This window comes from Sabethes cyaneus, chromosome 3 (genome assembly GCF_943734655.1).
Source record: "Sabethes cyaneus chromosome 3, idSabCyanKW18_F2, whole genome shotgun sequence".
Lineage (NCBI taxonomy): Eukaryota > Metazoa > Arthropoda > Insecta > Diptera > Culicidae > Sabethes > Sabethes cyaneus.
The window spans coordinates 209,015,745-209,043,062 of NC_071355.1; the positions used below are offsets into that span (position 1 = coordinate 209,015,745).

A 27,318-nucleotide genomic window follows, 5' to 3' on the forward strand; every position below is an offset into this window, starting at 1 on the left:
CGACAGTGCGACGAAAACACGGTTCTCTTCAACAACCCAACCGGCACCAGGAACAGAGAGGCTCAATGTGCAAGATTGCTCGAACCGGGTCGAAAGTGATTTGCGACTTCGGTGACGACTGGGAAATTGGCGACGAGTAGCCCAAGATCGAGTTGAATGGAGACGACTGCTTGAAATAGCACGAGCCACCTCGGATCTATGCTGCTGACGACGAGTTATAAATTTTTTTTTTTTGTTGTTATTAGGGTAGTTGATCCAGTAGTTGTGGTAGTACCAATAGTTGCGCTACTACTCATTATTAATGCATATTTTCGTCACCGTAGCATTTTAGATAAAACAATTACATTCATTATATAAAACAGGTTTTTAGAAGTATTGGTAGTTAGACTACACCATTTAAAATTAAAGCATTATTTGCTAAAATGCCAATTTTCCAAAATCCAACGCGCAGTTGGAGCGCACAACTATAGGCGCTCATCTATAGTTTTGCTACGATGTTTTTTCACTTAGCAACCTAGCAATGTATATGTAATAACACAATTAAAAGAACATCAAACTTAATTAAGGAAACATTAGCGCAACTGTTGGTACAATATAATTGAATCGGAAAATTCATTTTTTCTTTATAAAGCTTCTCGTACAATGAAAGCAATTGGCTTGCCTTGTGACAAATACCTTGTATTTGATAAATTTATATCCCACAAGCATTAATTGAAGCATATACCTCAATAAACAAGCAAAATGAAGGTATATTGTGCTTAGTGGCGCAACTAATGGACCATCTACCCTATCTTGTTTCGAGTCACTGGGGATGAGAATGTTCTTAGAAACTAGTCAAACTTTCTCCAAAATTCCTTGTTGAATATTTTGTTTTACAACACATATTATATATTTTTTGTGTTGTACTTAGTGAGTGTTTTGGAAACATTTTTGATATTATTTACCTACCACTTGATGAAACGAAAACTGGACAGAAGCAACTGTTTCCAAAAAAAAACAAAACCGCATTCCTAGAAACGACGCAATTTTCGTGTTTAGTTTCCGTACTTTCAAATCTGTGCGGGAACGCCGCAGCGTGGATGAAATGGCCAAATAAACGTTGTACACTCCCAGCAAAATATTCCTGCACAGAAGAACAAATTTCCATCAAGCATAAATCACACTGTACTCCCACAAACGGGCGGACTGGTAGAAATTGTTTTGCCCAACTAGCAGGCACCCACAGTTCAACTTCGACGAATCCACTTCATCTAACGTGAATGAAACGTTAACGACAAACCGGAACGATTATGATGTTGCTCGCAGCGCATTGTATGTTGACGGACGGTAGCGCGGTCATATACAGTAGGTGAGGTACCTATACCTACGTTTCCAGTGTGACCTCTCAGCGGCACCCGAGTACCCGGTGCATAAGCCGGTGGATACGACGTATCTGTGGTAACACCACCGACTAGTGGCATGATGGGTCAGTAAAACTATGCTTGATGGAAGACATTTCAACCATAAAGGTAGTTTGTTTTATGTTCGTGGGTTGTTGGGATACAGTGGAAAAGCGTGCTTCCTGTTATGCTCTGCACTATGACACGATATACGTTAAGGAAAACTACTTCAAAAGTAAAGTTAGGTTTTGTTGAAATTATCCAGCGCCTGACGATTGTTCTAATCAATTAGGTCTTATCGTTTTCAGCACAACGTTAAGCATTACAAAGGATTACATTGGCTTTCGAGCTTCTGCGGGAACCGTTTGGAGCGATGGAATTATTATTGCCTATCGAATATGCAATAAAATAAAATATTATTGCCGCTCGGTGCAGTGTTTGTTTCTTCGTCTGTCGCGTGCGGAGTGACAGGTAGACGCTTTGGTCGTGCGTTCGTTGGTTGAGACGTCGTCGTTGTCATTCATTCGTGGCCTGTATTGAATGGGAAAAAATAGTTTCGCTAGAACATGGCGACTAGAGCTGATGGGCCATGAGGTATTTCACGATAGCAGGTGAAATACGAAGGTATTTTACCGGATAAATTGATGGTCTCGATTGGGATGAGCTCACGTGGAAGGCTCATAAAATATTCGAGGACTAGGTCAGGCTGGCTGACTGGCTGGTTGAGGGTTGTTGCTGGGTGTCTGCCTGCGACTGTGGATTCGTTACGAGGGATATTATCTTTTATGCGCAGTCCATTGCGGTGTGTGCTGAGTGCAAAAGCATTTCATATCGTTGAGCAATATCGGGGCTATTAGTACCTACATACAAGCGCAGTCGGCCATTATTATTGGCATTGTATCGGGTGCATATTTGTGTTGGTAATGGAATGATTTACCAGCATCTATGTTGCGATTGTTAATTTAGTTATTTTACACCTAATTTACCTAAAGTTACAGCTTCATTTGTCACTGTGTTATTCACAGAGGATTTAATCGATATTACGAGGTTCGTGTAATTTAGCTGACAACTAGGTATTTCAACCAATATTCTAGAAATTTTAACTTTCATACTGTCGGAAAATCACAAACCAACAGAAGCAAAAACAAATTGTTGATCTTTATTTCAATTAGTTTTCATTTAAAAAGGATCAAATTAAATGTGTAACAAAAGATTATGAAACACCATTGCGCACTGCAAGTGTTTGCTACAATTTATTTTGACAGCCATAAAAGGATCAAGCCTTGCACCCACAGCAAAGCTTAACGTTGTTTTGTGAAACATTTTGCTTAATTCAATATCAGCGGATACTTGGAAACAAATGCTTTTAATTCATCACGTATGTTAGTGGCCATCTGCGTGCTTCCTACTGAGCATTCGCAGTCGGAATGCTTTTGTTGTTTATTGATAAAGTAAATATTCCTGCAACGCTCGGGCGATCCCGAGCGTTGTGTTTTAATGTGTTTTAATCGTGTTGTACATTTCGAATGAAATTAAAAATAAACAACCATCTTGTTTCATATCTAAATAATTATCTGCTCAACACTCACCGACAATGATGCCGTAGTACTGGCGGGTTGAGTAGTCGATCCGGAGAAAATAAAACGATTCGGTTTACACACATCCTGGCAGAACTAATTGAATTCACTGCATGCACGGTGGGAAGTTGATTTATTTCAGTTCAGTTTACCAATCAATTGGCGAAGTTGGTTAAGTGGCAAATCAGTTTCCTGTCAATTAGTTCGCCAATACCCATTGGCTGCCGACGCGACAACAGCTGGGGTCGAATTTGGTAGCGTAATTCTACCAACGAATGGATCAATAGCAGAAAGGACAATTGGCTGTTGGTTAAAACGAAAATAGATAAATTAGTTTGAGCTCCCGTTTCTTGATCTTGTTAACTTTGAGCTGTCGTGTTAGCAGTCAAACAGAAATAGAAAACGAAGAAATTCTAAAATTATAAATTTAGCTTTGCATGCTGTTACAATGTCGTTTTACAATGTCCAGCAGTAGTGAATCTTCGTCCCTCAAGTGAATTTGCATGTCCCAGGAACAGGACTAAGTGATGAACGAGTGTAATAAGAATACCGGTTCGGTCAACCACAGCGAAAAACATTCAATCAAAGTGAGTGACAAGGTGTGCGCAAAGTTTCGTCCAACTCCAATCACGAGAAAGTGTGGTTAGTGCTGCAGTGAGAGCACAAAGTGCCGGCGCGGGGCAAACAGCTTGAAGAAGCCATCAAAACAACAACAACACACCGTCATGGTTCAACGGATTGACTTATCCACGATAGGTGGTGAGAAAATTCTGGTAAAGTATCGACGTATTTTGATCTTTAACCAATAAAACAAGAATAAATGTTGGCCACAGGTTGTACTATAACTTGCGGTGATGGCATCGTGTAGTTTCAGAATTAAAAATAATTGAAAACAAAATTGCACACTATAGTTTAAATAGCAAATTTAATTATGATTTCGTTTCACCTCGTACACTATCAATCGCAATTTAATTTTAGCGAAAACATTCGCGATTACGAGAGCTTTGCTTTTCAAGGATATTTTCCCAATATAAAAAATTAGACAATACTTTCGAAAATAAAATATCGTAGTAGTTTATTCAATTAATTAATTAATTAATTAATCAATTAATTTCAAAAGTTAAAAATAGTACTTAGTCATTTAAGAGTTCTATAACCGTATTTTGAAAACATTTTTATGTTTTATGATAACATGAATATATTTCATTTTCATGGAAAATGAATAGCATCCACATGTTTTCAAATTGTCTCTAACACGTTTCTTGTCTCAAAGTTGCAACAGTAAACTTCTCACTTCTGTAACAAATTCGAACGTTGACTCAAGTATCTAATGCATATTTGTACCACACATTCGGATTTGTTACAGAAGTTGAAAGGTTTCTGTTGAAACTTTTAGAAAATTAACATATTAGAGACAACTTGAAAACAAGTGAATACAATTCATTATCGTTTTATCATAAACCAAATAGCGGAGTAAAGATAGCAATGACTGGGTATTTGCGTCTCCCAAACTCGTTGTTTACAGCCCAGTAATATCAGGGAAACAGCCTTCAGTAGAAGGCACAAAGATCATAGCGTGCACTACATTTGTAGATTCAAACGACACGCTTTTAAGCCTTAATGCATAAAGATATTGAGACCAAACCACGAGAAAACATCATAGTTGCTCTGGCATAGTTGTCAAGAACGACACTATTGTTGCCCTGTTACCTTACAAAAATCAAAGATTATTTTTATTACCAACCTTTTTACCAATTCGGTCCCTCTTTATCAGTAGCACATCATTGCCACAACACAATACACTCTCTTTTCACTACTTTTCCATTAAAATTAGGGATGGAATCTGTCATTAAAAGTCGTTACCGATAACTATCAGTAGCAGTGATGTTAAAAACTCGAAATCTCAAAACTCATCAAAAATCAAATTCAAATGTGAACCATGTCAACTTGATCCTATGCAGAAAACACTCACGCGTGAGTTTTTCTGTTTTCATAGCAAGAAGCACAAAACTCACACATATTTCTTCCCGCTTGATCATATTCTGCTTTGCTTCAACTGCTACCCGGAGCTATACACCTATACATACAAATTCGTTGTTGAACAGCATAGGCATTCTCTCGTGCGATACGTAACTGTGACTGAGCGTAAGAGAATGAATCTCTAAATAAATCGTAAAGTTAAACTAAAATACACATTTAAACTACATATTTATCTAATTCTTATAAGGCTTTTTACTTTCAAGTTAAGAAAATGTGGATTCCCGCGAAGGAAAAATGTAAATTCTGCCAATTTGTTTGCCATCTTCATTCATGAATGTGTGCTAGCTTTTTTCGCAGCTGATGTTTTCTCTGGCGGTTAATTCTCTTTCGCTCTCTGGTTCGTTGTATGAAATGTCAGCTGTGGAAGAAGTAAGCAAAATGCTCACAGCTGAATTTGGTTCACATCGCATAGCAACAGAGACATCGCATAGAATAGCGAGAGAAATTCATATGTGAGTTCGTCGGCGCTTCTGATCAAAGTTGAAATTTCTTGTGCTTGAAATCTCATTGAGTTTTTTGCTGCTATGAATTTTTCAACACTGATCAGTAGTTTCCAATACGTTACTTGCGCAACTATGGACCAGATTTTTACCATCCGACAGATCTTGCAGAAGTATCGAAAGTACAGTGTACCCACGCATCACATTTATATTGATTTCAAAGCAGCATACGATACAGTCGATCGAAACCGGCTATGTCAGGTAATCCACGAACACGGTTTCCGTACGATCCGACGAAACCGATAGGAGATCGAGTGATGTGTTTCCTGAGCATCTCAAGGACACTCCCCAGTCCTTTCGAGACGCGACAAGGGTTGAGACAAAATGATGGCTTATCCTGTATGCTGTCCAACATCGCTCTTGAAGGCGTGATCCATCGAGCGGGAATCGAAACGAGAGGCGTGATTTTCATCAAGGGTAGCCAACTCCTAGGCTATGCAGATGACTTTGATATCATAACCGGGAACCTTGCGACAACGGAGGCAGTCTGCGCCAGACTGAAAGCGGGGTCTAGGAGGATTGGATTAAAAATAAGTGCATTGAAGACCAAGTACATGAAAGCAAGAGGCTCAAAGGAAACACACGCGCGCCTTCCACAGACAGTAACCCTTATTAGACCAGTAGTACTTTATGGAATTGAAGCCTTGTTCCAGCGGAAGGTACTGCGGACGATATTTGGCGAAGTACAATCTTCTTGCATTGCTTGGAGAGATTCCTATCGTACATCTGGCGAAAGTCGGTAGGCTACGGTGGGCCTGGCACGTCGAAAGGATGTCGGACGACCGTGCGACGAAAACAGTTCTCGTCAACAACCCAACCGGCACCAGTAACAGGGAGGCTCAACGTGCATGATGGCTCGACTAAGTCGAAAGTGATTTGCGACTTCTGAGACGACTGGGAAATTGGCGATAAATGGCACAAGATCGAGTTGAATGGAGACGATTGCTTCAAACAGCACGAGCCACCGTGGCTTTAGACGACGACATATTGTGTCATTTTCGTCTATCGCACGTTATCATCGTCCAATAAGTTTAATCTAGCGGTTTTTTCCAGCGAGACGACGTTACTGTATCTGTAAACATCAGTAACAGTGAAACCTCACTGGTACTTAGTGATATTATTGCTTACTGATAACTATCAGCAGTTAATGATAGTTTTCCCATCCCTAATTGAAATGACGAACATGCGCATACATATAGATTAATATTACAATAGCGATCGTATGTAAAAAATCTTCGATCTCTTAGGACGATGAAATTTTATCACTTTTTCTGGCGTACTTCTCAAGCAGAGACATCGATTTGGTCTAGGTCTAAAGGGTGTCCACGGTAAAATTGCAACACACTCAAACTGCTCTAACCTATGAACCGTTGGGTAAAATTAACGGAAACTTTGCATGTAGAAAGCTCAAAGTGCATTGTTTATACTGTGTGAGTCTTTCTATCAGGTGCACAAAGATATGAAAAATGGCGTCGATAGAATAGCTCGTTTGAGAAAAATTCTGCACAAGTACATCGAAAATAAGAATCTATCATTTTTCGAGTCAGAAAACGATTTGAAGAACATCTGACTGTCGAACGTAAGTTAAAATGTGGAGAAAAAGGCATCCGTATACTGTTAAGAATCACACCCGCGTAGTTGGGGCCTTCGACGGGATATCAAACGCCTCCGTTGTAGAGGTAGCAAAAAACTGAATCTGACAAAAAGTAGAGCCAAGAAGGCCAAATTTCGAGCAGAATTACGGAAAATAAGGCCCCAACAGAATACGGTCGCGAAACACCGTGCCCAAACGTTATACGATCAAAAGCTGATAAAACCTCATTACTGCATATTGGACGACGACATCTACGTGAAAGCGGATTCCGGGGAACCAGTAGTTCATTACAAAAGATAAGTTTGATATTCCAGAGAACCTCCGAAAACAGAAGATGTCGAACTTTGCAAAGAAATTCTTGATTTGGTAAGCAATTTGTTCATGTGGACAGCGGAGTACACCTTTCGTGACCACAGATATCATGAATGGACCGGTGTATCTGAAAGAGTGTCTCCAAAAGCGACTTCTTCCTCTACTGTCGCATGATCAAAGGCCGTGCTGGAGTGGCATATGGCAAATAATTTCGATTTCGTGCCGAAAGATCATAACCCCTCAAATAAACCGGTGCTGTGGCTAATCGAAAAATAATGGGTTATTATAAAGCAGAATCTTCTGACACAGCCTAGTCAAAACAGTTGTCAAAACAGCTGAAGAATTGAAGAAAGTATGGGTAAATATGCAAAAATATGTCGATTTTGTGGTTGTGCAAAATCTAAATGGTGGGGTTTAGGCCAAAATACGGGCATTCCGATACGGTGCCTGAATTTAATAAAATAAAGATGCTAAAACTAAGTTTAATTGTTTCATTTGATGTCCTGAAAGTTTGATGGCAATTGGTTTAAAACTCGAACTTGCGAATTAACTTGATGTGTTTTGCGATTAATTTGATGATGTTGCAATTTTACCGTGGACACCCTTTAATCGTTGTAAAACAGATTCAACCTGTTGGGACGGGAAGTGTCTGTCACTTTTTTTTTTCTAAAAACGCATGAAAACTTTAATGAGGAATTGATATTTTTCTTCATTTTGGGTCGGAGCCTAGAAGATTTTTCGATTGATTAATGCAAAAATATTGAAAATCGATCAAGAAACTGCTAAGTTATTAGTGTTCAAAACCTAACCACTTTTCGAAATAATTGTTTTGGAATGGCCCCCTATACCTATTCCAGCTACCTTCGAGAAAACACATCTGTTATTGCAACGAAAATTCGCATAATGAAAGAAACAAAACCCATTTTCTTCATTTAAATTTGTCTACACCCTTTGTCAGCCTGTCTTCTGTTGTCCTCCAGCCACTTGTAAATCTGTCATTTTTCGGTAATCCTAATAAAGCAAGACAAAGCCCTTTTCACGTATTTGATCCTCTTCCTTGTTAATGGCCATCCTATTCCTCCCTTTCAGAAATCCCTTCTTGTCCAACCACTTGTACAACTGCTATCGCTCCAAATGCAAGAGAAACGCACCCTTTTACTTATCTGAACCTTCCTCCTCACTTGTAAGATACCATCTCCCCTTTTTATCAACAACCCTGCGTTGATTCTTTTATGTCAAAATACATGTGTGTCAAGTTTGATGAAGAACCGTCCAGGTGTTCCGGAGTTATGGCGCAACATACATTCATTCATACTCACGTTAACCCCTCCCCTTCCCCACGTTGACTCCGTCTCAATCAACTCCTCTACCTTCTACCAGGCACTTGTGCAACTGCAATCGGTCTAAGTGAAAGAGAAACGCGACCCCTTTTACTTATTTGGACCTCTCCCCTTGATAAAGACCACATCCTCTTTTGTCAACCTTCCAGTGCTGATTCACTTATGTCAAAGAACATGTGTGCCAAGTTTAGTGGATAAAAATCAAGGCATTCTAGAGTTATGGTGGAACATACAAATATACGTTCACTTTAATATCTATATAGATTTAGATTCCCAAGCCAAAAGCCCTGAAAACCCTCTATCTGCGGAAAAACTCTTAAACTTCTTAAAGTCATACCGAGACTGTAAACCCACGGTAGCAGAATGTAAAAATTGCCCATCAAGGACTTATAAATGATTACGGAGAATCATGAAGTTTAATGAAAAAAAATGCTTTGAGAAGAAGGAGGAACAGGTCATAAATGATGTAGTGATCCCCTAAAGTTCTGCGATGAAATTCAGCAAAGGGCAATTGTCTATCAAATACTATACCGTACCGTCAATGCTCTTCTGCCAATACTCAAGAGTCGCATAGCAGATAATATATTGCCAAAATGTGTAAGAACCTTAGTTCACACTCCTCGATCCACTGCATGGTATTTATTCTGACGAGCGTCTAGGAGGCAAATATTGGCATTATGGATTAGAAAAGGTTTTGCCGGACCATCTAATCCTTATAGAGAAAGCCTCAAAACAGCTATCGTTGAATATCAATATGGACGGAGTACTTGCATTTAAAGGCTCTGATACCTTTTTTTGGCCAATCTTAGTCAATATACATGAACTAAGAAAAGTTTTATCGCCACTAACTGTGGGGACATTTTGTGAGGAAAGTATGAGAAAATTACGGTACAAACAAATTACAAATACTACGCCGGAACTGACCCCTAAAGATACAGTTATCAAATTAATCCTTCGTTGTTTTGTTCGTGATTACTAGTTACCACGAAGGAAGATCACTGCAAAATATTTCGGTAAAAAGGAGATTTCTGAATATTTCCTAGACTTGTTTTGTTACTCAAATCTGTTCAAGGCATGACCAAGTGTAAAAGAACTACTGCAGTAACACACATAATTCTTCACATTTGATGGACGATACGGAAAGAGTTGGTTCACTGGACTCAATCGACGCATACCTTTATTGTTTTCGGCAACTTTTGTTTAGATACTAAATTTGACGTAGTAACTGGATTCAACCAATCAAGTTTGAAATAAGCATAAATCAAAAATGAACGAATCACATGTAACCACACTTTTACTTCCCAGGGTCGGTACGACAATCTTATACACCTGCTATTTCGTTCACTTCTATTCTAGCAAAAAGAGACCAAATCCTTTCGTTCCGACCGGCTAGGGATTATTTATTTCGTAAAATCGGAGGAAAAGTTGATGTCTTGAAAGTAAACAATATTGTAAAAGTTTGAAACAGGGACAGTTCGATCGCTTTGATTCGATTTTGATTCATTAGACAGTACCGTTTCAACCGAGCAAAATTTGACAAAGTTATATATGGGACATTTGTAGAACTAGTTATTATCTCCATTTTTACTGAACAAAGTTTTGCTGTATATTTTCTGGTTATGGGGCTACAATGCTGGTAGCTCAACGATCGTTCACTTAGCTACTAATGTGCTACGAGCGTTGTAAAACTGTAATTGCAAAAGATACAGCAAAACTTTATTCAGCAAAAATGTAGATAATACTAGTTCTACAAATGTTGCATACATAACTTCAAATTGTCAAATTTAGCTCGGCTGAGACGGTGCTGTCAAATGAATCAAAATTGAGTCAAAGTGATTGAACAATCCCTGCTTTGAAATGTTAGGCCGTATGAATAAAACAGCTTACTTCCTCATAGGTTTATATGGGAAAAAGCAAAGTAAACTGCTTTATTCATACGGGCTAACGTCTTACCTTCGATCGACTCTATCGTTTGAACATTGAACATTGAACCTAAACGAGCTTGATGTCCTGAAAGTAAACCGTTGAAGAAAAGACCGCCACCATCCATTCTCTTCGGCCATATAGTTCGATGTACTGTAAGAATTTGCTCAGAGATGAAGTCTTGTACGAAAACATGGTAGACGGAATATTCGAGCATGTAACGTGATGTACATAGAAATTTTCAGTGTGGAGAACTGAACACAAAGACTAGCGACGGAATGAATCGTGCTTCAAATCAATCCGTCATGTCATCAAGTAAATGAAACGTCGATAATCAATTTTAGCATAAAAGCGTCACTTACTGTGTTTTATAGAAGTATCAAGATTTATTCGACAATGTACAAATTTTATGTTCCGCCATCTAATTTTTCACACGGGACTTTAATTTCGATGAGGTTCTAATAGAATATCAAATATCGAACTGACGAATTGGGCTTAAAATCTGACAACTTTTAGCGACGCCTAATTTTTTTTAATGGCTTTCTATCTTCCAATAAGACGTTGTCATGCGTCAAACATACCAGTTGCCTCGTAGAAAACACTGAATCTCTACGTTTTTCTGGCGAAGAAATTATGCAAAACACGCATCGTTGGTTTTGGTTGTATGCTGGAAGTCCACCGCATATATAACACATTGAATGAATGCGAATGAATCTTGCCGCGGTATCTTTCTGGAAAATCCTCTCCAGGAATGCGGTTACAAAATGATGAAAACTTGTTCTTCCGAGGAACTTTTTAAAAGTCGCAGAACCTTCTCTCTTCCCATGTAAACTGTACTTCATATTGAAAAAATGATGCATTTTGGCTGCATTCGACTTCTTATGCTAAGAATTTTCTAGTGAAAGTAGTTCGCTTTCATTCGATATCGGGTAAACGCTGTGGAATTCCGCGTAACATTCTTGCTTTCACTCTTCTGCAACTTGCTGTCCAGATTTCTTAACTGACATAAACTGTTCGGAGTATGCTATGATTTCAAATAATTTATCCAGTTTTGTTTCATCGAGCCGTATCTTGATTGTTCTTGATTCCCCTTTGAACTTACTTTTTTTAATTCGTCGTCCATCTTGGTTGCTTGTTGATCAACGCCGACGACCTTGGAAAGATTTTATTAGAGCCGTTGGATCTTCGTCGACAAATTCTGCATAACAATCGTATCCCAGCTCTAAATACTGTTTGTCATCTATACTTATAAAAATAATAAATAAACATAAAATCAATGATAAAAACTTACATCTTCTGCCACGAGACGCCAGATGGTTTTGAAGTTTCTTCACACTGTCATTTTTATTTGGTTTTTCGGTGTTGAACTCTAATATTCTTCGTAACAACAGCAATAAAGTTGTTTGGTCTGGGTTTTACCATAGTAATAATAGATAACACTAGAAAACTAACGGATTTATTGTGATCTGACAAGTAAACGTAATAAGATCAGTTTTGCGTCGATACGCCATATTGCATTGCAACGCCCCGCTTATAGTAAGTTGATCAAAGACGTATAGTAGTAGGTACTATAAGCTACCTCAACAAATTTGTTTAATCCAAGCAGCATCAAAATTGTTACTCGGGTAGTCAAATTAAATTTTTAATTATAACCTTTCAACGGCTTGTTCATTTTTAGTGAAATTTTGAAGACCTTGCGGTATAAAGACATGCTACTTAAAAGTTGGATAGCTATAACCGGGTGGGCTATCATGGTTTTCACATTTTTCTTCTTTCAAACTTGTAGTTCTCGAAAAGCTTTGGTATTTTTCGATCAGTTAAAAACTGTGTGTAGTGCAAAACACCTTCAACAAGGGTGAAAAAGCCGAAATGCCAAAGTGTACATAAGCTGTACACAAATTTAATATGTACAACCGATTTAACACAGAAAACAAAGCCCGGAAGTGTACGACACTTAAATATATTTAGAAGCTCTGCTTCCGTATTAGCCATTCGAAGCAATTTATAAATAAATCTTACTAAATCGATTATTATTCAACGTACGATTTACCTTGTGCAGAACACCAGCAGCTAACCTACAAACGCTATAACTAAGCAGGTGTCAGAGCCGAACCCTTTTACACTTGAACTTTGTGGCAACAAGTGAAGGTTGAACGAATCATAAACAATTCCATTTCGCATCAATTTTGAGTAGTTTGAGCTGGCGGATACCCTGAGTGAGTACTACTGAGCTCGATACCACGCAAACCATCATCGACTCAGCGGCATCGGTGACAACACCCGCATATTAATTCCATTATCACCAAGTCACGTAACAATGTCACCGCTACCGCTCTGCCTGACAGGAGGTTTCAGACTCACTCATTTCACCCGCCCCGGTCCGACCAGCGAGCACTGACTGGCTGGCTAGCTGGCCGGAGCTGCTGTGAAGGTGATCAAATTGATCGGACTTTTAAAATTCTGCCACGATAAGCGGTCGCGTGTTTCTGCCGCCAGCCTTCCTTTTGTCGGTTTGCCGGTTACAAGGAACTCGTGTTGAAAATAAAACGAACATGACAGCACTGTCCACCGCTAAGTACCGACTGGCTTCCTAATGACAAAAAGGATAATCGGAAACACCTTCCCTAAGTAAACACTTTGACCATCAAGGTCAGCAGTTCGTCGTTACTGTTTTGTTTAATTTGTAAGGAAAGCGGCTATTTTTGTGCAACCGTCCTAATCGATATGGATTTTAGGTTCAGAATCTTACTCTTTCCACTGACTATTTTATGAATTGAAATAAAAAAAGCTTTTGCGAAATAAGCCCTAATGAAAATATTTGACCAACCATCCTGTTTAAATATTAGCCAACTGTCAACGAACCGGAAAAAAGGTGCAAACCACGAAAAAGCACGCGGTCCGACATTTTTAGTCTTTCCCACTTCAATCTAAATTGCACCACCCAGAGCCAGTTTGATCCTGCTTGAGTCGGCAAAGCTAGGCGACACCTCATGGATGCAATAAATACCGTCAGAGCTGAAAATATAAATCACCAAGTGCTGCATGAATTATAATGCACTAAATTCCCGTGATAGCAACGTGGGTACATAATATATTGCTGTTATAGTTTGGTTCCAGGATCTGCGAGAACAAAGAATATTTATTCGAAGTGCATTAGCGATCGATTTATGGATTGTGAATTCATCAGACTATGATTGTGAATTTATGGTTTGTTTGTTTTGGCGTTCGCTGAGTTAGTCGCTTCAGTAAGACTTAAATAGATACTGTTTGAACACAAAGTTTTTTTTTATTGTTTTGTACTTTAAAACAATCAACAAAATATTTTCAAGCAGAAAACCAAGTTCCAAATGCTGGAGATAGTACCAAAGCTCTGCGCATTCGGAGCTGCCAGGAGGTTATGAATAACTTTCCAACCTCCTATGTTTCGAATCAACCCAAAGGATTCAACAGTCGAGGTGCACAACATTCTACAAATCATTGGATGATCTTAAACGGAAACCACGAAGAGATTAGGGTGATATATTATCGAATGCAGTGAACGTTGTTGATAACCTGCGAAAACGATTCTGCACGTGCTTATAAACTGTGATAGAATGTAAAGCAACGAAGCAATGCATAATGTCTGAAAAGAAAATGTACAATTTACCATTCATATTTGCATTTATAGCCAGGTTGCGGGAACATTTATTAGGTAGCGCATAAATCACTAGAATAAAATCTGTTTTTGATATAATGTTCATAGATTGGATGAAATATAATCGACAAGGAACATTATTTCATGGCATAAAGTATTATTAACGATTTAGCTATATTATGCTTAACGGGAAACTAGCAGTCATCAATTTTTCGTCGTTCAGCCCAATTTCGGAAGCAGTTTTTGAGCCCAAAAGCGGGATTCTGTTTATAAAAATGTAAATACTGCATTCTTCTTGCCAATCTGCACACAGCGAATATATTTTCATGAACAGAATTTTTGTTTCAAACAAAAAAACTGCTTTTGAAATTGGCAAAATCAATGACGACTAATTTCACCTTAATGTAAAACAAAATAATTGCTGTAATCCAGAAGTCCGCAGTTTTTAATTCATTGGCTAAAACTTTTGCGATAAGTAAATTAACAATTGTAAATTAATTGAATAAAATTCAAGCGTTCCAAATTCCATTTGCATTCTAGTTTTAAATACCGTTTCAAGCCCTGTTATAAATTGAATGTCAAGTTTAGTTTCAAGCCTAATTGAAGCTGAAATTCAAGTTTAAATTCAATTCTAATTCCATTTCCAATTTCAACTCCGGTTTCAAGTCCAATTTTAAGTCTAGTTTCAAGTTTAGTTTAAAACCAATTCATTTCCATTTTTATACTCCATTTTAAGTTACGTATTGGTGGGAAACTCCGAAGAATTGACGAAAAATTATGTTCTGTTACATGGACTTTTTGTAAATATTTTTTTGTTTATCAATTTCTAATCTTTTTTTTCTATAAAATTTTCATGATAATTTTATAGGCCTATTTTGGGCTTTATACGCCTAAAGAACCCAAAAAATGAGTGTAAGGAGTGTTAATGCTTCAAGTGCGAAACAAAAGTGAACGTTCCAACAATGTAATTTCCGTTAATCGGCAAAAAACATTTTCTTTCAATTTTTGTCGCATTTGATGACAAAAACTGGACAAATGGAATCAAAAACGGGGAGAACTGCGAGAGAAAAAAGAACAAAAATTGGCACGAATAAAAGAAAAACGAAAGAAAAAAATGTGACAAAATGCGAGGGAAAATGGGACATAAAATAAAAGAAAAAAAGTGGAAAAGAAGAAAGGGGGCGAAAAAGAGGTAAAACGGGACAAAAACCGTGGAGACTGGACAGACAAAGGCAAAGAACGAAAGAGAAAAGTAAAGAATCCTCCTTAAAATAAAACTAGGAAAACGAGATAAAAAGTGAGACTGGAAAAGAAACGGGACGACAAATAATAAAAAAAAAAACGCAACAGAAAAGAAGGAACTGAAAGAAGAAAATACGAGAGCAGGAAAATGGAGAATCGAGAACATTGAAAGAAAATGGAACGGAACAGAATATGAAAAAACGAAAAAAAACAACGCAAGAACAGAAGAAGAACGGAACAGATAAAAACGAAAAACGGAAAGCAGAAAAAGAGTTAAAAAGCAAAACAAAAACAAGAATATTGAAACAGGACAGAAAATGATATAAAAAACGAGACAAGAATAGAGAAAAAACGGGCGTGAAAGCGCGAAAAAACGAAGCACATGAAAATTAGGACTCTGGAAAGCGAATGAGAAAGCGATGGGACGGTAAAGAAAAGAAAAAGAAAAATAATGAAACTAGACTAGAAAAAGAACAGAATGCAAGAGAAACCAAAAAGAAGGAGCAGAATAGCGAGTAACACAAAAGAAAACCGAAGGAAACGAGAGAAACGGGATAAAGAGTTCAAACGGAGAGATGGGACAAAAACGACAACATGGGAAAGAAGAACATGGAACGGAATAAGAGGAAAAACGATACAGAAGACGAAAAATGAGAATGTAAAAGTTAAAAATTGTTATAAAAAGACGAAAACTGGAAATGAAATAGAGAAGAATAAACAATGGGAAACGGAAATGGAAATAACAAAAAACAAAACAATAATAATAACAAAAAACTGACTGATAAGAAAAAATGGGAAGGGTAACGAAGAAAACAACGAAACGGATAATTCGGAACGGAAAAATGGAAGACAAGATATTTTTTTCCTGTGTGGACTCAACACTGCGACCAGTATAGTTGATCTATTGTGATATCGCCCGGGTGTTTGCTGAATGACCTGCACTGTATTTCTTTCTGTTATAATCGCTATTGAATGAGCGATATGCTTTTTAAATTTTATGCGTACTTGTGTGTATTGAGGTTTACCCTTTCTTCAAAGCTTGATCTACTTTATCCACTTATTCCTCACCGCCAGTACTATCCCATATTATAGCCGTCCCTGGCGAGGACTCATTCGTTCCTCTGACCAGTACACTTAACTATGGGAGGGACTTTTGCACTTTCAGGAGGCTTCAGTGGGTAAATCTAGAATTCAGAATGAAGGAAGGGCAAATGAGTGGGGCTGAGAATAAAGCCTTGCTAAAGTCACTTGACATCTAATGGCTTGATTCTACTAAGATTCGAACCCACGACCACTCGCTTGTCAAAGCAGACTCGGTAACCTTGCGGCCACGGAGCCCCCTAAGACAAGATAAAAAGAAGGAAAACAAAACAAAAGAGAAAAACGGAATAAAAAGTACCATAGTGGAATAAAGAAAACACAGAGCAGATAAAATGTCAATTCTAATGAGTAAAACTTCGTGTGTCTAAATTCAAATTGAATTTCTATTTTTCACGTTCCAGTTTCACGTCTAATTTCCACAGCTCCAAGGCTGATTTCTAAACTAATTACAAGAAAAACTAACAGGTCAAATTATTCTAATTTTAAGTCCAATTGAAATCGAGAAACATAGTGTGGACAAGCTGGTTAGAAAAGGAGAAAATACGAGACAGAAAAGGAGGAAAATAAAAGGAAAAAATACGATAATAGGAGAATGGTGTAACGAGAACAGAAAAAAAGAAAAAAAACAGGGCAAATATAAATGAAAATGGAAGATAAAATAGATAAAATGGAAAGCAGGACATAATAACAGGTAGAACGGAATAGATGAAAACAAAAAACCGAATAGGAAAGGAGTTACTAACCAAAAAAGACGAAAACCGGCACGCAAAAAGAAACAAAATCGAAAAGGGACAAACAATGACAGAAAACGACACAGGAAAAGGGTCCAAGGGGGCCTAAAACGAACACAAAAGGATAAAAACGGAACACATGCAAATCAGGATTCAGGAAAAGGGTAAAAAACGGAAGGTAAAGAAGAAAAGAAATAGTGGGTAGAAAAAAGGAAAAACGAAAGAGAGAAAGAGTGGAAACAAGGCAAGAAAAGGAACACGGAACGAAAAACAAGTGAAACCAAAATAGTCATAGCCGGTGAGAAAAAGGAACCCCGAGAGAGTAAACAAGGAAAAAGAGGTCAAATGGGGCTTAAAAGGAGAAAGATGGGACAAAACACGGGAAAATGAGACAGCAAAGCAAATCCTTGGGTTTAAACGTCTTTTTAAGACTTAAAAATGGGACAGAAAAAGAAGAAAAACGGGAGATATAAAAGGAAAACCGAAGAGACAAGCGATAAAAGGGACCCAGAAACAGAACGTGACAGAAAAGATGGAAAAATGAAGGATCAAAAAGATGAGAAACGGAATAGACGCAGACGTAAAGTGAGAGGAAAGGAGATAAAAAAAATAGGAAAATACAAAAACTGGAAACGAAAACATAAGAAGTGAAATAGAGAAGAGAAAAAACGGAAAACGTAAAAGAAAACAATAAAAACAAGTGTAAAACATGAGGAAAAGCAGTGCTGAACATAAGAAAAAATGGGACAGGAAACGAAGAAAAGCGGAACAATGAAACAGAAAGTTCGGAACAGAAAAAAGGAAAATGAAATAAAAAGAGGAAAAACGGAAAGAAAGTGAGAGCAAAAACCAAGAGAAAGGTACAGAAAAGAAGAAAAAACGGAATAAAAAGTGACAATATCGTGTTGAAAAAAAAAATCAGAGGGATTGTGTACAAGACACGACCGCATAGGTGACGTAGGAGTACGTAAGTCTCTTTATAGCGACAGTAGATGCATACGCTATATGTAACATTTTTCAAAGTATTCTTCCAACACAGATTCAAATTCGGCTAGTTTGATCGTCTCGCCGTGAAGAATTTGCGAATTGCGATCTGTTGGGACAAACGGCTTTTGTATACGACTTTTGTTATAATTTTTCTGGCATACTTTTCTGACACAGATTTCAAATTGGACTTGGGTTTAATCGCGTTCGTAAAAAATTTGTTCACACAGTGGGACTTTGTCACTCCTTCTGGCATACTTCCCTTGCAAGGACATCAAAATGGTCTAAGTTTAATCGCGGTATTAAGAAACAAGGTTAAGGAATTTGTTAAGACGAGCGAACTTTGTCACTTGTTTTGGCTTGCGCCAAGCACAGTTTTGGTTTGCCCAAGCACAGATATCAAATTGGTATAGGTTTAGATCGTCGTAAAGAATTTTCGACCTGTTGGGACGAAGAGGTTTTGTCACTTTTTTTCTAAAATCATGTTAAACCTATGGGCCCTATTCTGTAAGTCACGTCGAGCAACTCGGCTCGACTCAGTCACTGTCGAGTGTCGAGTGCAGGGAGAACAGGCAGCAGAATGGCTCAATGCACGACCAAAACAAAGCAAGCTCAGGTGTCACTTGCTAACGGTTTAGTCACTAGCATTTTAGCGGTTGGATTCAGTCGAGTTATTCGACAAAATCGCGTCGCGTGTGACTTACATAATACCAAAAGTCGACTAGTCGAGCAAAGTGACACTCGACGTGACTTACAGAATAGGGCCCCCCTAACCAATCACGAAGCGAGGATTTTTAGTTAGACAATGCTTCATTACTTTTAATTTTTCAGTAGCATGTACTTTGAAATCAATAGGTTTCATTATTGGTGTGGATGCGTAGAAGATTTTCCGATCGATTGGCGTAAAAATATTTGAAATTGATCTGGAAACCGCTAAGCTATTAGTGCTCAAAATCTTTCATTTTTTCGTGACGCGAGTTTTTTGGAATAACACCCTATCCCAAACCTTGCCGTGAGACGTAGTCCTACGTCAAAACGGAACAGAAAAGTTGTGTTGTCGAGTTTAATTATAGTCCCAATTTCAAGTCTAACTTAATTCCAATTTAACGTTCAATTGTAAGTCAATTTTAATAACAAGTCCAACTTCAAGTCCAACTGTACAAGTACCAGTCAAATTTCTGCAATTTCGAATAAAATTTTAAGCCTAATTCCAAGTCTAATTTATTTTCAAATCCAATCAAATTTCGAATAAAACTTCGAGTCCAATTTCAAATCAAAACTTCAAACTCTGTTTTAAGTCCTATTTCATGTCTAACTCCAAGTGAAACTTCTAGTCCAAAGTACTGTAAATTGAAGTCCGATTTGAAATCGAATTTTATATCCATTTTCTAGTTTATTAGGTATGTAGTAAAGCTTAAGCCCAAGTTCGTATGTCAAGTTCGATCTCAAGTCCAGTTTCAACTCTACTTTTTAGTCCAGTTTAGTCTAGTTCCTAGTCCAATTTTAAATCCGGTTACACCCAAAAGTCCTAAGTTTTCCACGGCCGGTGTTTTTGAACGCGACGTTGATAATTTTTATCGCAAGTGTAGAAATCTTGTAAGAAATTTTTACAAGAAAAGAAAGAAATTGGGACTGAAAACAAGCTATCCACTTTAAGACTAACTATGACGGAATTCGAAGTGAACGGGTTTCCATTCTGAAGCGAGAAATGTGTGAGCTTAGTTTCAGTGCTAATCTCGTCGAACTGATTTACATTAAATCACTTTCTGCGATCTATCTCTGTTTCAAGTTTCAACTGATTGCCGATTCTACCACAATTAGTTGTAGGACGAATGTTCACTACAACTATGAACAACGTTGAATTGCCGAGACTTTTAATCCTCAATGCAATGTCTAATGAAGTAAACTTTCATTCCGCAGATGGCACGACCATTAAATAAGCTTAAGTCTGCAGCGAACCGCAATGGCTTAAATTTAATTAATCAGAGTCCTGATGATTCGCTTCAGAAGCGAAAACTTTCCGGAAAAGTTTTCTTCCCGTATCGTCCGCTAACCAGCCAGCAAGCCAGCCAACAGTGGACGACTCGCCGGTTACGAAAATGGCCCTTTAACAAGCGGTCGCTTTTTGGCATTTTCACTTAGACAATGAACTTTTAATTAGGGCAAAATGTTGGATTCTTTGTTGCGTTGCTACTTACAATCAAGTGGGCCACAGTTAGATTGCGAAAGCCAGCCTAGTCCTTTTGTGTTTCGTTGGGTGAAAGCGCAGCCACCAAAGGTGGCATTTAGAGCTATTATATAGTTCACTTCTCACATTTCTATATCATTCTCGGAAAGGATATGACGATGGTGCGGAAGGAAACTACTAAGCAACTATTTGACTCGTCAGACGGAAATCGTCGTAACCAATTGCAGACTAAGGGGGAAAATTTGGAAACGGATAGATCCGAGCAAAGTTTATCACCTTTTCCAGCGAAGCGTTTAGTCCCCGAGTTTCGGTTGACATACCGAAGCTAAAGATTGGCCAAAAGTTTTCCGATTGTTGGGGACTGTTGTTTTTGTTTATCCATGAACGTGTGTGCAGTGTATCGCATAATAATAGACTGCCATCACTAAATTACAGGTTTTGGCTATAGTCACGTTATATGTAGTCTGGCGAATACAGAAACGGGATTTTAAACGTCGCCATTTTAAACGTCAAAAGCGGAGTCAATTGCTCTTCGCCATCCGTAATATAGGAGCCATATTCCGATGCCAGTTGGCTTGATTCTCTTTCCGCCAAACTATTTGCACAGACTAACAGACGTAACACTTCGAACAAATTTTCTAACAAAAGATCATTTCATGGACACCCCTAAAAACACTAGCATCACCTGGTGCAGTATTCGCGCTACGCCAGAGTAGGTTGCTATAAATTTAGCAATGCTATAAAATTATTTGTATATTATCTGACAACAGCGCCAGCGCAAGCGAACGGCTGTTGTTTGAGTCTTGGCTTAAGTGAAAATTTTAAATGATCGTTTCTATTGGCGATAGGATGAGACTTCAGTGTTACGTCTGTTAGTCTGTGCTATTTGTTTAGTGTTTATAGTTTTGTCAATTTTGTCATCAGTTGTCAGATTTTCATTTTATATTCATTTCATTGGGTAAATACCTACATCTGTTAATCCGTCTCCGCGAAAACACGCCTGAAAATTCAGATTCTTGATAGCAAGCTGTGGATAATAGATAGCACACAACGCAATAGTCAAGACGGTTTTAAGACATATAGGGTAGATGATCCATTAGTTGCGCCACTAAGCACAATATAACTTCATTTTTCTTGTTTATTGAGGTACATGCTTCAATTAATGCTTGTGGGATATAAATTTATCAAATACAAGGTATTTGTCACAAGGCAAGACAATTGCTTTCGTTGTACGAGAAGCTTTATAAAGAAAAAATGAATTTTCCGATTCAATTATATTGTACCAACAGTTGCGCTAATGTTTCGTTAGTTAAGTTTGATGTTCCTTTAATTGTGGTATTCCATATACATTGCTAGGTTGCTAAGTGAAAAAACATCGTAGCAAAACTATAGATGAGCGCCTATAGTTGTGCGCTCCAACTGCGCGTTGGATTTTGGAAAATTGGCATTTTAGCAAATAATGATTTAATGTTAAATGGTGTAGTCTAACTACCAGTACTTCTAAAAACCTGTTTTATATAATGAATGTAATTGTTTTATCTAAAATGCTAGGGCGACGAAAATATGCATTAATAATGAATAGTAGCGCAACTATTGGTACTACCACAACTATTGGATCAACTACCCTATCATTAATTTAACTCAGTTCAAGTTACAATTTGACTGCCTACAATTTTAGTAAATTTAGTTTAAATTAACTTGTTCCAGTGTATTAAGAAATGCGAATCGATATTATATTTTGCCGTCATGGTTATGGTCATGGCAGAAAAAAAACTCCTTCGTAAGTTGAAAATGGTTTTGAAATGCCATTGCCCAGCCGTCACTTAATCATACAACATAAGTTCGATTTTTCGACTTTGCCCGGAATGTCGCAATTTTACACCAACCCGTTGTAATTTATATTTCGTTTCTGCTTTTGATTTTCCATTCCAGGAATCGTCCAGCGGCCGGGGCTCGCTGCACCGATGGTTGAACGCGTTCCGACACAGGCTGCACAAGCGGGGCCACTCGAAGCCGCCCGATCAGTTTCTGGATAAGTTTTCCACCACGACCGCTTCGGATACGCGACTGCACCAGACGGTGCCGGCACTACCCTCGGATGGAACCTGCAGCCGGCTGTCCGTCGATCCGTCCCTGCCGTCGCACTATCGGGTAAGTTGTCGAACGAATCGCTGAGCAGAGCTTTCTGTTCTGCAGTTTATAAATTACTAGCTGACCCGACAAACTTCGTATTGCCACAAATTAACCTGTGTTAATTTATTCGTAATCTCGGATTGCCTTTGTCACAATCTCGAGTGTTGCAAGTTTCTGAGGAGTTCAACCTCTGATGATTCATTTTGGTAGTTACGTAACTATGAAAGCATGGGTAGTTTAATACACAAATTTGCAATCTTTTCTCACAGTAAAGTAGAAAACAACTCCCCCCATTGCTTAGCCAGATGAAATAAAGCGGATAGCAATATTCGTCGTGATTGTATAACATTTCGTCGAATACCATTTCGCGAAAAATCTTAGACATAATTTTTGTAAAATCGATAGTTTTCGAGATACAATCTTTTAAACATAATACACACGAAAATAAATATGCCCTTTTTAAAAATGAGTCTTGAATCAAAATGGCGCCAAAACCTGTGGAAGGTGCATATTTCCTCCTATCAAACACGTTTGTAAATTTTCATCCAAATCAAAGAGGTTCATTTCAAATTTTTGCTTTTTTTGGACGATTTGGCGTGGAACTGCTCTATAGAAAAAATGCCTGCCTCCAAAAACACCCGCATGTCAAATTTGGTTCCATTTGCTAAGTTATGTTAAGTGGAGTTATGCAGAAATTTGTGTTTCATTTGTATGGGAGCCCCTCCCTCCTCTTAAGGGGTAAGGGTCTCTAGCTATCATAAGAAATTTCATCGGCCCCAAAAACCTCTGCATGCAAATTTTCACGCCGATCGGCTCAGTAGTTTCCGAGCCTATAAGAAACATACGGACAGACAGACAGACAGAAATTCATTTTTATAAGTATAGATTCTGCTTTGTTTCTTTTGCTTCTGCTCCTTTTTGCTTAGTTTGAAGGATTTCTTGTTTCAAAAGTTCCAAACTTTTGAAGCATTGAACCGATTTTAGGGTTCGACACCAAATGAAAAGCATTTACTTTTTTTTTATTTATTCGAAATCCGGATATATTGGTATTGCCCTTTATCCATAAGCTTGAAAAATTGGAATTGCTGTTTTAGTTTAAAATAACTCAACCTATGAACTGCCATTTGATGCTATCTGTTACGGGATTATTTACATGTCCGTATAACGCCTTTTCCAAACGTTTCGGAGCAAGTAAGAGTCGAGAAGAAAATGGAGAACATAACGCGAACTTCCCAGATACGCGTATTTCGGTTACGACTTGTTATTTTAAGGGCTTAACTTGAAACATCATTAACGTTACAAGTCGTAACTTCAATACGCAAATATGCTCGCATGAAGAAGTACATGGCATAATAGAAGTAAATAGAATTTCTCCAATGTTTCCTCGATTCTTACTTGCTCCGGAATGTTTAAAAACGATTTTAGGAAATGTCTTTAACAGGGATGGCTCGATCACTTTGACTCAATTTTGATTCATAATATAAATGAGATACAGCAAAACTTTGTTCAGCTAAATTGTAGATAATAACTAGTTCTACAAATGTTCCGTATATCACTTGGTCAAATTTTGCTCGGCTAAGACGGTACTGTCAAATGAATCAAAATTGAGTCAAAGTGATCGAACCATCTCTGGTCTTTATGTTTAATTTAGATTATATTTAACCTTGTAATAATTTTCACTGCACTTCACGGTCTCAATGCGACTATTGAGAAAAATCAGAGAGGTTGTGTACAAGACACAACCGCATGTAGGTAACGCAGGACTACGTAAGCTTCTTTGTAGCGATAGTAGCATGTATCCATCCCAAGTAACAATTTGGGTTTTATTACACTCTTATGATTGCATTTAAGACCAAAATTGGTCTTGAAGACCACCATAAGAGTACAATAAAACTCACATTGTTGCTTGGGATGCATGTAATAATACGATTCTTCATGTATACATGCTACATGCAGCTGACATATGAGACTACAGGTTAGGAATATTCAATTATTTTCGAATGAATGTTAATAGCGCCTCAAATCTTACTTCAACATCAAACACTATTTAGTTAGACATAGCTGAAAAGATGCTGGATTTTTCTGCCTCTTTGAGGATGCGTGATTTGGGCATTCTCAAGGCAGCTTTTCCCAGCCAGCATTTCATTTAGACCAATGAGTCGGTTGAAATTGTTCAATAAATATCAAATATCAAATATGTATTTATGTATTTGATTTGATGATATCAAAAAATTGTTATGATAAAATGGCTTGGTTGTGGTTGCAGGTTGAAAAATCCAAATTTTTGTAAGTCGGTAATATTTCACAGCGTTTTATTCATTCTCATGGTTGAAAGCTACTAAATAAGTTAAAGATGTTTGCAAAATGTTTTGTACCTTACTGCCTTATACTGAGTTGGCATTCAAATAACCATTAGCATCACTACGGCTCACTCCTGCCTTGTCTTGTCCATCATTTTCGAAAGAAATTAATCTAAATGTAATGCTTGACTATGAAAACTATGTAAAGAATTACCAACTAACTGATGCAAACCAGCGAATGAAACGTTCAAAACTATTCTCGGATAAGAGAGTCACGTCACATGCACAAATGCAAGACAACAGTTTCGAACAAATTCTTGCTGTACCTATATGGATACAATCTGGCAAAAGGAAAAGATGACCGCTCACTTTTCGATGACGTTTCTCCTTCAGGACATCAGTTTGGACTAGTTTCAATCTTGAATGTTAAAGGCGGCTGAAGAAAAGGGGTGGTTTTTACTTTAAGAAAATTGTTTACCTTCAGGACATCAAATTGGACTAGGTTTAATGCTGAAACGTTAACATGGGTTGAAGAAGAGGGGTGGTTTCGCACTCTGAGGTACTTCCCAAGCACAGATATCAAATTGGAATAGGTTTAAGTACCGTAAAGAATCGTCGACCTATTGGGACGAGGAGTTTCTGTCACTATGTTGCAAAAAATACATGCACACCATGATGACGTCCTTTCTTCGACCAATCAGGATGCGAGGATTTCTAGTTGGACAATGCTTCATTATTTTCAGTTTTTCAATAGTGTAAACTTTCGAAATAATAGCGTTCTTCATTTGAGCCAATTCTTAGAAGATGTTCCGATCGATTGGTGCAAAAATATTGCAAATCGATCGGGAAACCGCTAAACTATTAGCGTTCAAAACCTGACCACTTTTCGAGAAAGATTTTTTGGAATGACACCCTATCCAGCCAAACCTTACCGTAAAACGTAGTCCTACGTCAAAAATGATACTTTTTTTCGTCGAGATTTTAGGGTGACAAGCAGGTGTCATTCGATTTCGGTTGCACAAGGTTGCCAGTCGTTGAAATTCAGTAGCGTACGAGTAAGTACGAGTTAAGGCTACCCTTTTCCCCCTTTCAGAAATCCAGCCACTTGTACAACTTGTACAAATGCAAGAGAAATGCACCCCTTTACCTATTTGAACCTTCCTCCCCCCTTGTGAGAGAAAGTCTCCCTCTTTTGTCAACCCCATTGCGTTTGATGAAGAACCGTCCAGATGTTCCGGAGTTATGGCGGAACATTCATTCATACGCATGTTCCTCGTCTTCCCGGGCGCATTTGTTATTCAATACCTTATAATCCTAAAATATGTTATTCCAAACTCTGAATAAAGTCATGTTATTGCTTTGTTATTCAAATAACACAAGCAGTTATTCTTTTGGCTAATTCGATGTCTTTACCGATTTATCATTACAAAAAAAAATTATGTTGTTTACACCTAAAACTTTCGATCAATTATATGACGTAATCCTATGTCTCACCCATCACAACCCACCTACAGCAGAAAATTCTCAAAAGTGATTTCGGTCATCATTTATTTATCTTAGTTAATTTATAGTACTCTTTCAAGGCACAAACCCTCTCGAGCCACAGCCTATAAATACGTTCCGGGGATATTTGTGTCGACGAAGGGATTAAAGACTACCGGATCGGTACCGTCATTAACAGACCAGTGAGTGAGTACGTTTCGGGTTTCCACCACAGCACCCGGCTTCTTCTATATACTTCGAAACACCGAAAATGCCGAAAATTTTCACCAAAGAAGGAACCAAAGTTGGGCTGGCACGGCACGGTTCGTCTTCATCGCATCTTGCCGTTATCAGAGCCGGGCCATCTTTCAAACAATCAAGATGCTTGTTGGCTCACGGAGATTTGCTAAAGTGTGAAGTGTATGACTGATGAAGCCGAAATGAGTGTGCACGCCAGCTGGGGGCACCGAGTGGGCTGAGCGGCACCGGGCGGGCTGAGCGGCACCCGGCGGTAGGCAGGAAGACGGCCTACCGAATTAATCATAATTGAGGGAGATATTTGACATTTTAATTACTCGAGCGATTACGGCTTGGGGATCAGACCGAACCGAGAGCGCCTCGGGAAACCACAATAATGGCCATAAACTTAAGAAAACACTTGTCTCTCTGCGGTCGGTGATGGAGATTCATCTAACCGCAAGGAGGCCCATCATTTTCTACTGGAATTTTTCAAACTGCTAGGGTCGTTATGAACGTGATTAAACCGTACTGAATTTTGCTGGCGAAACTGAAATCATTTAAGCCGAGATGATGAGATGATTGAGATAATCGGAATGTCTATACTGGGTTGAGCTATTT

The 27,318-nt window shown here is 38.2% G+C and overlaps 1 protein-coding gene across 1 annotated transcript in view; it reads left to right on the forward strand.

Moving 5' to 3' along the window:
- LOC128740660 (cyclic nucleotide-gated cation channel subunit A) overlaps window positions 1-27,318 on the forward strand; it is a 177,521-nt gene that overhangs the window by 86,775 nt on the left and 63,428 nt on the right. Inside the window, exon 3 of the mRNA XM_053836222.1 lies at window positions 22,478-22,696. Within this exon, the coding sequence (XP_053692197.1) occupies window positions 22,478-22,696 (219 nt within the window). The remainder of the gene's footprint in view (window positions 1-22,477; window positions 22,697-27,318) is intronic.